The sequence below is a fragment of the Natrix helvetica genome (genome assembly GCF_964273705.1).
Source record: "Natrix helvetica genome assembly, chromosome: 6".
NCBI classification, from domain to species: Eukaryota; Metazoa; Chordata; class Lepidosauria; order Squamata; family Natricidae; genus Natrix; species Natrix helvetica.
In genome coordinates this window covers 36,923,473-36,937,810 of record NC_138553.1, presented here as the reverse complement: position 1 = coordinate 36,937,810, position 14,338 = coordinate 36,923,473, and the positions used below count along the sequence as shown (strand labels likewise).

The 14,338-nt window shown below is 36.5% G+C and overlaps 1 protein-coding gene across 2 annotated transcripts in view; it reads right to left on the bottom strand.

Moving 5' to 3' along the window:
- CCDC38 (coiled-coil domain containing 38) overlaps positions 1-14,338 on the bottom strand; it is a 29,098-nt gene that overhangs the window by 2,714 nt on the left and 12,046 nt on the right. For both annotated transcript variants that reach the window (XM_081958573.1, XM_081958574.1), the window contains exons 6-13: positions 14,090-14,253; positions 11,965-12,045; positions 11,118-11,329; positions 8,988-9,101; positions 6,381-6,465; positions 6,103-6,175; positions 4,653-4,804; positions 2,828-2,963 (exon numbers count right to left, since the gene is read on the bottom strand). In XM_081958573.1, the coding sequence (XP_081814699.1) occupies positions 2,828-2,963; positions 4,653-4,804; positions 6,103-6,175; positions 6,381-6,465; positions 8,988-9,101; positions 11,118-11,329; positions 11,965-12,045; positions 14,090-14,253 (1,017 nt within the window). The remainder of the gene's footprint in view (positions 1-2,827; positions 2,964-4,652; positions 4,805-6,102; positions 6,176-6,380; positions 6,466-8,987; positions 9,102-11,117; positions 11,330-11,964; positions 12,046-14,089; positions 14,254-14,338) is intronic.

The window sequence follows — 14,338 nt, the reverse complement described above, 5'->3', positions numbered from 1 at the left end:
CAGAAGCTTTTGTGCATGCACAGAAGCGTCTGAGTGGGTAGGCGGAGCCTCCCTCCGCCGCTACTACTGGTTCGTCCGATCCAGGCCAATCCGGCAGCAATCCACTTTTAATAAAAACCCACTGGTTTTATTAAAAGGATATTGGAAATAATTACAAAACAATTGCTTTTGAAATAGTAATTGATTACAACCTCAGTATTGGTCAAAATTACAATGCGGCTGCTAAATAGTCTAATGCAGTTTTATATTAATACAAATACAGTTTCTCAATCACATGTTGAGAGCTAGCTTTACTTACTTACTTTACTTTATTTACACTTATAGACCGCCCCCTCTCCCAAAAGGGACTCGGGGCGGTGTACAGTCAATACATAAAAGATACATAACATAAATAATTAAATAGTTAGATAGTTATGGAGGAGGTTAAAAGAAGAACTGTACATTAAAGTAAAGTATTTAAAATATAATTTTAAAAAACCCCTAAAAAATACCCCGTAAGTTAAAAATGGTTCCCCTAAAATACCCGTTAAAATATATCTGCCAGGAGGTAAAAGTTATGAGTGTGCCAGGCTGGGTTGTAGCTGTTTAAAAGCTAGAAACTGGGAGGCTGTAAACTACCTCCTCCAGAAAGCCACTCGGTAGGACTTTGGGCCAGTCATTCTCTCTCAACCCTAGGAAGAATGAAGGGCAACTTGCACTTCTGAAAATATTGCAAAGAAAACTGCAGGGACTTATTTATTCAGTCATCAGGGCCAAGAATGACTTGAAGGCCTTAAAATGAGAATAAAAATAAAACATTTATTCAGCAGCAATGAAGGGGGTTATATTACTTTTCAGGAATCTGAAAGGTGCCACTTGGAAAAAGATTAAAGACCTATTCTGTCTCACCAGAATGTAGGACATGGAATAGACATATGGAACAGGAAGCTAATGCCAGTTGAATGTAGGGGGAAACTAACTGTAAGAGGAATTAGGCAAAATTAGGCAAATTAGGCAAAAAAGGTAATAGCCTCCCCTTTGCTGAATATGTTCAAGCTAAAACATGCTCAAGCTAGATTTTTGCACTGTGCAGCATCTGTATGTATTCAGATATGGAATCATAGAATGTAAGAGTTGGAAGGGACCTTGGAGATCATCTAGGTCAATTGTAGACTAAATGCCTTCTGGCTCTATAGTTCCCTTCCTTAATTATCTCATTGTTGGAAAAGGTGCTTATGGTAGAAAAGGTGTAAGGAAGGAGAAGTGGATGACCAACAGCAAGGCAGATGGATTCAGTTACAGTGGCAATGAGTACAGTGGCAATGAAGAAGACCTGAAGGGCCAGATTTGGGACAGATTGTCATGGAGAAAATCTGGGTGGTCATTAAGAATTGATCCTGATTCGATGGGATATAATAAATCAATAAACCAAGCATTTAATTACCACCATTAGATATTATAGTGCTAATTCAAAGTCATTACTTCGTAATCCATATCAATAATAAATTGCTGATGGTCGAGTACAATTTTAGCAGAATATATTAAGAGAGACAAAGAACAGTTGTGGTGGGATATGGATCTGGTTTATAGGATTAATTCAGCATACGCTAGAACACATAATGTTCCAAGGGAGGTACATGTTAAATTTCTTAGGAGGACCACGAGGGATGAGGTGCTAGGGGCTCAAAGGGGGGGACCACTAAAATATAAAGACAAAGAAATTACCATTCTTAAACAAATTCCAAAAAAAAAAAAAAGAGAGAGAGAGAGAGAAAAGGAGGAAGTATTCCTCCTTATCAAAGAAATTATATAATAAAGGAGTTTGGTTTAGATGGTTATTGCCAGAGGAAATGTTGATCTTTTGGGAGGGAAACAGAATTAGAATTAATACAGTGGGGGAGGCAGAAGCCTTCATTAAAAAACACGGCTCTCTCTTAGAGGACGAAAATATGGGAGGTAGTGAAAAAGGCAGTAATGTACAAGATATGAGGGAGGGAGGGGCTGTGGCGCCATCTGGGGACAAGGAGGAGGGAGCAATATCGAAAAGGCTCAGGTCACAAAAATAAATGCATTTGAAATATTATTGTAATTGTTGATATACTAGAAAGTTACAAAAAAGAGATGATTGAACACATGGTTGATATAATGTAGAACAAGATTCTGTTTTTGCTTATCTTTTATACGTTGTTTTTAACATTGTAAAAATTGTGAGATTTGGGGGGATTTCTACCACTAGCATGGGAGCTGCCAAAATTTTCTATGTACCCTTTGACCTTTCCCCATAAATGTTTAAAAACCAATAAAACTCTTTTAAAAATAAATAAATTGCTGATGGTCATTTTGGACGCTCTGCAATGTTACTCAGTATTTATCTGCCACTCTAGCACTTCTTAAACTAAATGTTGCCCACTGGCATATTGACAGGATTGGTTTCCTTGTCTATCAATGATGAGCCTGAGTCAGCCCATGCCTTCTTTGACAGTGGATATGGTGTTCCAAAGTTGGTTGTAAAGTTGTAGTTCAAACTCACCTTCTAGTGGTGACTTCCCGCATGCATCCCTGCAGCATTCCTGGCATCAGAATGAAAGCTCTTTACCATTGCTCCCTTCTGGGATGTTTTTTGATTTTCCAGTCTAACCTAAAACCTTGATATTTCTCCCATTCAAGAACAAATCAAGCCTGACCGTGCTTAGCTTCTGGGCTTAGGTAAAGGTGACTTGGTGCTGTACCAGAAGCTCCCAGAGTATTGCATACAGATAAGAGATACAAACTCAGTACATACTGAATTATCCTTTTAGGATTGAACAATCTGTGTTATGATGAAGATGGTTGATGCATTCAGACTTACCATGGATGCTGGATTATATTCTCCTGAAGAAAACATTTTAGCTTTTAATGCCAGTTCAGCACTTTTCCCATCTTCTTTGAGGCAAGCAGCTATTAGAGCTTCTTTTTTGTCTCTAAGGCGCTTTACCTTTTGTTCCCTATTAAAAGAGAGTATAAAGCTTTATAGCTAGAATCTTAAATTAGTTTGTCTCTTTTAAACAGCTGAAGTTTTACTATTCTAACATTTTTCAGCAGAGGAAATAACACATTTTTGCTAAGACCAAATTGATTTAATAACATTACCGCAAATTATCACAGAGTGATTTGTGGCAGAGACGGTCTTGTGTTTGTAGCAGTGTCATTATAAACTGGCCAATGCTGTAAAATAATTATCCAAATTATTTGCTACTAAGAGCTAAAACCCCTTAATTAGAAAGGATATCTTTTTCTTTAATTAAAACGTCATTTAGAAAAAAAATGGTGAAAACGTATAAAATAATACATTGTATAGAATAGCATATAATGGAATGCTCATCAATTATATTGAAGGGGAGTGGGTAGTTATCCTGCATTGGGTAGTGGGAAGCAGCCTCTATAGGAGGCAGATGTTAGAGGGGCAGGTGTGGCAGCTCTGTAGCTTCCCCTCCTGAACCCCATCATAATTTTTTTTCATGTACCATAAAGCCTACCCTGCATAGTCTTCCTGGAAAGGTAGAAGGTATTGTCTGATTACCAACCCTGCATTAAGATTCAATTGCTAGTCCAACCAACTTCAGTGCATGGAATTGTGATTTACCTTATGCAGCAACATCTTTTGAGCTAGTTCTCTTATTGGTGTGCCACAATCACAAGATTTAAAGCAACATATGCAGTTTCACAAGAACTGGCTCATTTGAAAATATGGTTTATTCATGTAAGAATATAATTTCTTAATTATATCCTCTACATTTCTTAATTATATTATTTCCAGATGCAATAATCTTAACTTCATTGGGCAATATTGTATTCCTTGTTATTTTTATTGAATTGGAAAGACTTTGTGGAGGACAGCTTCCATGTAATAAAGATAAAGGTTCTCCTTGTACATATGTGCTAGTCGTTCCCAACGTCCATTCCCAACAGACAGTGCTCATCTCCATTTCAAAGCCGAAGAGCCAGCACTGTACGAAGATGTCTCCATGGTCATGTGGCCAGCATGACTAAATGCCAAAGGCGCATGGAACAGTTACCTTCCCACCAAAGGTGGTTCCTATTTTTTCTACTTGCATTTTTACATGCTTTCGAACTGCTAGGTTAGCAGAAGCTGGGACAAGTAATGGGAGCTCACTCCGTTACGCAGCGCTAGGGATTTGAACTGCCGAAACCCATCCTTTCTGATCGACAAGCTCAGCATTTTAGCCACTGAGCCACCATGTCCCTCATTCCATGTAATACAAACATTTTTTTAAAAAGGTGATGGGGAAGGCAGTGTGTTCTCTCCTGAAATTCTCTAACTAAAGTCTTGAATGATTAAGATTATTCAGCGTTCTAATGGTTCATTTTAAAGCCAAAATCGTTACATTTTTTAGGTACCTCATATCTACGGTATTAGCTTCTCGATTCTAACATTAAATTCATTTCCCTGTGTTAACTGTTCAGGAGCTGAAACCATTCCACACCATACCCTGCTTAAAATTAAGCTAATCAGCAGTGCCTGAAAGGGAGTACCATATTGAATTCAGCTTCTTTTCCTGGCTTAAAATCACGAAATCTCAATAGGCTTGTTTGGAGCACAAATTGCTATCAGTGTGTATGTATGTTCACACTTTGAAAATATATAAAACAACCCTATTAAATTAATAACTTACATATGCTGCTTAACTATTTTCTCTCTCTGCTGGGTTTCCTCTAATGTGCCACTAATATCTTGAATGTTTTGGAATAATGAAAGATTTTGCTCTTCAAGATATCTGAACATCTGAAGTATCTCTTCTGTGTCTTTAAAGTATATCTCTGGCTCCTAATGAAGGAGAGATAGTAATGCATAATTTCTGGAATGACACATCTGTTTGCAAACATTTTTTTGAAAAAAGTTGTGAATGCCCCAACACTGGAAGTCTTTAAGAAGATGTTGGATAGTCATTTGTCTGGAATGGTATAGGGTTTCCTGCCTAGGCAGGGGGTTGGACTAGAAAACCTCCAAGGTCCCTTCCAACTCTGCTATTGTATTATTATTGTATTAAAATGGAAATATGGAAAAAAGGGCATTTGAGGATCAACTGGCAATAAAGGACTATGTTTCCCTCATTATTAAATGTATAAATCACCCATTAATTTCATTTGTCAATTTATATATTATGCAGACTGTATGGTTTGCTATGCCACCAATTTTCTGTAATCATGCTTAAATGTGATAGGAACAGGTGACTGATATGCACTGAAGTGCTGCATAATGTCCCTCATATTTATAGACACCACTGTTTGCTATAGAGAACACAAATAAGTTCAAGGATTACTTATCAGGTGCAAAAGATCAGGTCTACATTTGAAGATCCAATTAAACTGATGTATTATTACTCATGCTTATGCACAGGAAGACTCAAATATTTGAGAATCTTCCTGCTAGCTGTTAGATTGTGCTCAATGGAATTCAAGAGAGGTTGGACTTGATACGCTTGTGATTCTTTAGAGATTTTAGGCTGATCTCTCTTTTAACTCTGCACCCAGGTTCTGTCACTCCTTCCTCACATTACTGGATTGAATCCACTAAAGACCTACTGGATAACATATATAAAACAAAATATTTCTTTCTTTCTAATCTAAATACCTTGTTAATTATAGAATGAATGAATGAATGAATGAATGAATGAATGAATGAATGAATGAATCAATCAATCAATCAATCAATCAATCAATTCTTTGATTTATTTATTAGGTAATGTTTTCTGCTGCTTTGATTCCTATAGCACTCAAAATATGTACAGTAATTAAGATTATGTAGGTGATATCTGAAAGGTTGTGGGTATTAAATGGTATCTACAGGCACACTTCTTTTTCAAAAACAGTTTTATATTATTTTTACAAACAACTCAAGGTGGTAAATATATCCAACACACCTTCCTCCTCCTATCTTCCCCACATCAATAAGCCTGTGAGGTGGATTGAGCTGAGAGACAGTGACTGGCCCAAGGTCACCCAGCTGGTGGAAAAGGGCAACTCTTGGGTAATGAAATGACTGCAAGCAAACAACCAAATTCAGCATCAAGAACCCCACAGTTTAACTCTGAGATATTTATATTTTAAAGATAAATGTCTTACTTTGTCACAATTCTGGATATCATCCAAGTTAAAAGTGTCTTCTGAAGATTGAGAGATGCTTTCACTTACACCACTGTTATTAAAAGAAAAAATGAACAAATTAGATATAATTTGTGTGTATATCTTGAAGCTTGCCAAGGAAGTGTTTAATGCCAAGCAGGAAGATTATGCTTGGTAAAGATCCCACCTGAGGGAAGGGAAAGGGAGGGGAGGAAAGTTGATATCCATAGATGAGCTTGATTTAGGTTTTTTTTTTCCTGAATTCAGATTACTATCACCTTTCTGATGATACATATGAATCATCTATGAATACTTTTGGTTCTATTACTCCTTGTGATGACTTTCTAAAGAATCTGTAGTCTCCTGCAAAAAAAAAAGGGAACATATAATATCATTCTTATTTAGCAACAGGAGTTTGCTAGAATTATATCATACACAGTGGAGTAATGAATCCACCATGAAAGGATTGCCCTCAGCAGGAATAGGCAACTGTGGGAGCATATAACTCCCAATTCTACTTTTTAAATTTTTGGTGGCCACTAGAATACTTGCAGAATGTTCTTCTGTAATAAGGGGCAAAACAGGTACATTAAACCCCTACAAGGATTAAAACATCTATTTTTACCCCTTAAAATCTCCAGGTGTCTCAATGCAACCTGGGTGATATTAAACAAAAATGGAAGCATCCTAGGTAATAAGTACTCATTGTCCAACTACTATCTTATGCATTTTCATAAAAGGAATAAAGAAAAAGCAAACATGCAAGTGAGAAAAATAATTGAAGAAAAAAGTATATAGAAGTAGCTTCTCATATTCTTCATAGCACTTTTAAGCGCAAATATATTTTCTTTCTAAACTTACATCATATTATGCTTTTTTCTATAATCTATTCTGTTTAATCATCAAAACCATGAGTCACAAGTTCTTTTTTTTTCATTTTTATGCAAAAAGTCCATAAGAGATGTGCAGACAGCAATAAATATAAACATGTTTTTACAAGGGGTGGGATTCAGCATTTTTTACTACCGGTTCTGTGGGCATGGCAGGGGAAGGATATTGCAAAATCCCCATTCCCTCCCAGTCAGCTGGGACTCAGGAGGCAGAGGATAGATGGGGGCGGGGCCAGTCAGAGGTGGTATTTTTTCCAAACTACTCAAAATTTCCGCTACCAGTTCTCCAGAACTGGTTAGAACCTGCTGAATACCATCTCTGGTTTTTGCTCTAATCAAAGAAGTTAATTTATCCATTTAAGTAAAATCAGTTGACTTCACCTATCATTCCATAATGAGCAGTGTCAACTCTTTTCATCTGTGCATGCAGTAATCTCACTGCTATGATTGTATGCTGAAATAATTTTTCATGGGTTCTTTCTAATGATTTATCCATTAATCTTAAAAGAAAAAGTTCTGGCTTCAGTTGAATGTTGATCCTTAAAATAATCCATATCAAAGTAGGTATTGGATCCAATTTTTTTTTAGCTTTTTAACACATTCATCAAGCATGACAAAACGTTCCTTCATCATGTTTCCAACATGCATGTGAAGTGCCTTTCTATATTCTAAATAATTTATCTGGCATTATGTATCAATGATACAGCATTTTATAAAAATTCTCTTTGATATCATAACACAATGTAAATTTCAACTCTTTTAGTCCCCAATGCATCTTTCTTCCAGTTTGGCAGCTTTTCTTGTGGTTGCCATGGAGAGAAAGGAAAGTAGTATGTCAGTTACTTAGATGGGAATAAAAGGCACGGTTCTTTTTTTTTTCATTTTCTTATGTCTCAGTTGGCTCTGCCTAGTTAGTCAAATAGTTGTAGGTGGCACGCAGAGCCATATTTGCTGGCACGACAGCCCTCAGCTCCAGCACACACGCGTGTGCCCCCCAGCTCATTTCACAGAGCCGGGGGAGGCCGTTTTCGCCCTCCCTAGACTTCAGGAAAGCAGGCCCAATGGGAAGCAGAACCGAACTTCTGGTTGGCCCATTGGGCCATTTTTCGCCCTCCCCAGGCTTCAGGAAAGCCTCCGGAGCCTGGGGGGGGGGGTCATGTGCGCACGCACTGGGGGGTGTTGCATGTGCATCTGCAGGTGGATAGGGCACGTGCAGGGACACAATTTTGGCACAAGTTTAGAAAAAGGTTAGCCATCACTGGTCTAGCTTGTATTACTCTTCTATTCTTGTTTTGTAAAATCCACCAATTATTACTGCCCACATATATAAACAATCAATCTTCCCACAGAGGTCCAGTCTGTTAGTTTAACTAACTTTAGTATTTTCAAAGATACTTTTGTCAAAGAAAAATATATATTATTTCTTCTATTTTTAAAAAAATCACTATCCTCCTTTTCTGTTTGAAACATCCTAATATTGTAACCTTGATCAGCTTTTTACCTTTAAATTAAAATCCTTGAAGATAGGTTCCCCCCCCTTTTTAATTTCAAAAAGAAGACACTGAAATTCTTTCATCTTCCCTACTGTTTGGAATATCTTTCTTAGATTGCAAAGTACTTGAATTGTAAAGTGATTAAAAACGTGAACGTTTGCCATTCACATGTCCATAAAAAGGCTGTACAGCAATTCAGGGCAAATTGTAAATCCCTTACTTTCCAAATTAGTGGACTCACAATTGATCACAAGAAACTAAATTGCTGCGTGCTTTGTTTTGTTTTTTGTGCGGAGAAGCTCTTCCAGAGCACAAGTGGGCAATCCCCTGATTTCTCCCGCTTCCAGAGACATTTTCTGTCACCAGAACCAACTCTTGATTGGCAACGGAACCACCATGCTGTTTCCACCTGATGAGCTGCTTATAGAGATGTCTAATCAGCCATAACATCTCACCCCAAAGCCCAGACTCCTTTCTATCAAAGGTCTCCCTTATTCCTTACCTTGGCTATTTGAAACTTGTTTCTTTTCCTGAAGATTGCCTAAGGCGCCTGAGACTGATTTATCGACTATCACTTTCTTGGCTGGCTGCGGCCCTTTATGATGTGCCATTTTGCCTAAAAGCAGTAGCCAGATAACATAAGAGTCACATATTTGTAAAAAGAACAAAACATAAACAAGTCATCGACTCTATTAATCCTTACTGCCATTATCCAAATAAGGCTACCATTGATAGGAAGTGGAAACAATCTGCAACCGATATAAAGTGTTGTCAAAGAAAATGGCCAAACTATGGGACTGGAGAATGAATTATCATGCAGGAAGCCTAGGGAAATCAGTCACACTAAGACTAAGGATGCAGCAAAAGAGAATGCTAATACATTATTTTCATCCTACATCAACAGAACAATTATGCTCTTAGAGTTTTCTTTAATCTTGATGTAATGCCACTACAAATTATTTATTTAAATTGTAAAGTTATCTATTCAAATATTACTCCAGGTTTTACAGTTGGTTAAAACTTCATTTTAAAACACTGAAGCAAATAGACTAAAATCAGCAACCTGTAGAAATACACAAGTATTCTAAATATTTAAACAGGATCACCCATGATCCTGGCTCAGAGACTGTTTAATAAAAATAGTTTTAAATGCTTTCCAGAAGGACAGAAGCAGAGGTGCTAGGGATTTGGTTATCTCCGGTTCGGGCAAACCATTAGTGGTGGCTGTGGGAGGCTCTGCCCACCCACCCCGATGTAATGCACAGGCACTGCGCATGCGCAGAAGGCAGTGCGCATGTGCAGAAGCGGCACGTGCACTCGCATTTGTGAAGCGGAAGGGAGTCCCACCGCTGGACAGATGGGTCAGGGCCAAAGAGAGGACAATTATTCTAGAAGCAGGACTGACAATTTCACTATATAAATATTTCACTATAGTCATTTCACTATATAAACATCATTAGGACCTAAAAATAATAGACTATATACTTCATAATATTTCTTCCTGCATGAACTGGGTTTTTGGTTTTTTTTTGCATCTTCAATCATTTGGGATATGACAAAATGTATTTATACCAAATACATTTTTTCTTTTAGGACATTGTTTTCTCCCTCCAGGTTTATAGTATAATAGCTTGGCATACCTAGATAAAATTTCTATTAAAAATTTACCCCAAATGCAATCATGAAACCAATATAGTACAGGAATAATCGAGTGCTTTTTTTACTATTCAATAAGAGAATACATAATTCTACTAGACATGCCAAAGGCATCCATTAGAATTATAACTCTCTTGTTGAATTAAGATTTTTCACGAGTGCTCTTTGAATACAATTTTTGAATCACACTGTACACATTTAATTGTTATACAATCTAACCTAACTTTTACAATAAATTTAGTCTGCTAAGACTTGGTCTTGATAAATTTTGATTCATATAATGTTTCCATTTTATGATTTCCTCCTCTGGAACCTGCTCAGATAGTGATGCCAGATTGATTAATCCAAAAATTTCCTGAATCTTCCATTTTTCCTTTTGTGAAGAAGACGATACTTTTCTTTCTTCAGTTTTTTTTAAATAGTTCACTTATTGTGCACCCAGGGTGCTCTCTGAGCATAGTTGTTTTCACACAGTTGCTTTACTACTCAATTAAGTAACATCAGCATAAATGATACCTTTGGAATTGGATATCCCATTGCTTTCATGTACAACCAGTGCAGGGCAATTATCCCACTCCAGTAAGCTGTGCCTCATGGACCATAATTATTACAAATGAATCAGTCAATGTGACACACGTCTAAATTACTTTATGCAAACATAAAGCAGGAGATGGGAATATATTAAAAGTATCATAGAGGAAGTATGCCAAATTCCTCCAGTTATTTAGAAACTTTATTCACCAGGCAATCTCATACTAATGGAAATTCAATGCTTTCCCTTTTTTTACATACATTAAAACTTTCTGCTTCCATGCATATATTGTCCTTTATATATTTTCAGTTTAGTTTATTCCAGATATGTTAGCCTTACATCACTTAAGATCCCTAGTTGATGGGCTTGCTAGAATGATTACAGCAGTATTCCCCCACAATGTATTTTAAATGGTCAATGGACAAATGAAAACTCTGTACTTACTTATTTTACTTTGTATTAAAGTGGAGGCTGAAAGTAGTTTGGCTTTATCAATAGCATGTGGGAAAGAAATAAGGGATTTTGATGGGCTTTTTTTCCTGTCTTTCTTCCTCTTTGCCATCTGCTGCTCTTGCCATGCTTTGGGAGAAATACTAAACAAAAAGGCTTCATAGGATATATAATGCTTCAAAAGGTCTTCAGTGTTTGCAATTTCACTGCACATGTCAAAGGAGAACAAGGGATACAAGATATTACAGATGTGCAATGCCAAACAGACATTTAACAAATACCTGAAAAAAGCTGAATAAAGCATTTTCCCTGAATTGCAATATGTGGTTTTATAATCATTCTTATTAGTATTGGAGCTACTTGTGCTATGTCTGGGCAACACGGTTTTTCAAAATTACATTAATTTGGGGAAGATTATTTTATCAAGAAACTGTCTGTCCTTTATCACCAACATCTGTGAACTTGTTCAGAAATTTTAAAAAAAGAACAATTGAATATGCTTCATAAAAAGAATAGAAAATATTAACTTGGGCTTAATAAGAACATCTACTCAATTTTCCATTTATTTTATAATTCTAAAGATTCAGCTTTCTGAATCTCAGCTATCACTTCTCAGTTATCCATGGTATAAATAGTGTACATTTGAATGATTTTTTTAGCTGGACCATTTGGTGCCTTTCTGTATGACAGATGTATAAAGACCCTTGTGTAGGTATCTGGTACTTGAAATGCAACTTCATGGAGCAAAAAGATGCTGCATCATGGAAAAATATATTAAGAATAACATCATCAAGAATCCTTCCCATAAATCTCTCTCATAAAGCAACAAGAAAGAGTTAACCTTTTAAGGGAGAACATTTCATTCATTGCTATCCTCAGTTCTGTTGTTATTTCCATTTTGTATTTTGCCTCTTGAGTTGCCCTAGAAAAAGGCTGCATATTAATACAGAGATATTCATATTGAAACAGAGAGTCAATCTGATGAAGTGCCTAAGCCACCAGACTAGAAATTAGGAGACTGTGAGTTTTAGTATCATCTTAGGTATGAAGCCAGTTGGGTGACCTTGGACCAGTTGTCTCTCTCTGCCTTGGGATGCAGGCAGTAGCAAACAACTTCCAAAATCTTGCCAATTCCAAATATTGAAATAGTTATACACAGGGCCGGATTTTCCTATAGGCTAACTAGGCTTCAGCCTAGGGCCTCAAGATCAAGAGGGGCCTTTTATTTTTATTTATTATCTGTGCCACATTTTTTATAAAGGTTAGTACCAATTACAACATGTTTCATTTAATATATTGATATATATCACAGTAATGATGTATTTTATTATCTCTCATGTAATTTACAAACTTAAAAATGGGAGGTGAAAGGGCCCCATAAGTGGAATAGCCTAGGGCCTCTTTTCATCTAAATCCGGCCCTGGTTATACAGAGGCAGTTTATATTTCTTAAATCGAGAAAGAAAAGGAATTTTTGTCTCTTCAATTTAGTAGTAAGAGACTATAGTTGTATACACTATTGGCAATCCAGAAACTTAATAATAAAATAACTTGAGAATAATTTTAAAGAAAACTTTAAAAAAAACAATCAAACTTATTTTTCATCTATGTGGGGAAAAAACCAATGTGACATTCAGCAATTATTATTACTTGAAAATACTGAAAATGAAAAACACAATAAAATTCCATTGATGTAAACCCTTTTGTCTAAAGGAAATTGTACGGTAACTGAATCCTAATTAATATCAGCTTCTTCTTATAATAAGAAATTGTTCAGGAATCTTTGGAAACTCCCCATTCCTTTTGTGTGTGATAAGGTAGACAGTGAAATCTCATCTACAGAAACAGTTTCTTTACTTTACTTGTAATAGAATTCTGTTCTAAAACTGAATTAATTTATTGTTAGTTCCAATTAGTTCTTACACCTTTAGCTGCTCACAATGGGCGATTATGAAGTATTACACCTGGGAATGGCATAAATGAGAAAGATCTCAAATCTAATAGGTGGTAGTCACCTAATGGAAGAAATTATTGTTATTTTCAAATGCATATCTATGCCGTCATACTACTCTGCAGTTCTTCTAAATACATAAATTTCTTATTCAAGCAAGGACTTGAACAAAATTGGTCTAATCATGATGCTAGGGCAGCAGAGTCTCTTTTGAGATTACTCAGAGGGTGTATGAGTGTGCAAGCCCACTGCAGTTCTGCATTGTAACTAATAGTGGCAATGACTGGTGTGGGGGCATCATAAATCCCAGAGTTACCATTGCAGACATGATGATGCTTGGGGTAAAGACAGGTTTGCGATATCTTGGCAGCATGGACTGGAATTAATCTAGAGGTGAATAGAAGTTTATTTAAGGATCTGAATTAGGGAAAAGTAAAGACTCCTTATGCCAGTTGCCTACTGCATAGAATGCATAGATACAGTTCAGGAACCAACTGCCTATGTATGATTTTATTCATATTCTGTAACTGGAATGTACAGTCCCTGAATGCCTTGTGTTTGGCTCCTTAAACTCCCACAAAAGCTGCTGAATTACGATGTTTATAATGTGACATGGGGACATTATTAATGTTCTGGAGAGTAATCATAGAGACATTATTTCATAATATTCATTTTTATTCAATATAATATAAGCTAAATTAAATCAAACTTATGGCTGGTCTAACACACCGCTTTTTCTTGAGCATTAATATTTTAGAATGTGACCCCCATGACACCATTCAAAAGCCAAGGATGACCCATTACCTAAAAACTTTTAAAACCCAAGAAACACATCTAGCAGAGAGAAAAGGAAAGCATTTAGGTAGGAGAGAGAGTGTCCATTTCCTGCAATGATTCTTTCACTGCTTTTTCACTTGGGAGAACAGAAGAGGAAACCAGACAATGAATCTTTGAAGTCACACTCCAAATGTGGCCACTACAGTCAGCTGTAAAGTTAAAACAGAATTGTAACTAACGATTTAAGGGCTTCTACAGAGCTCCTATCATTTTGTCTGAGAAACTCCTCAAATGCAAGGGTATCGTCTTCTAATTTTATTTCAGCAATTCTGGCTCTCCTCTCCTCCTTTGCTGCCATCTTCTCCAGCTTTGTCATGGTCCGCTGTTTTATTTTAACAGAGTACTGGAGAAAGAACACAATAGCAAAATGTTATATAAAAAACATCTTAATGCACAGTAACTTGTCATAACCAAACCATTCCCATGCA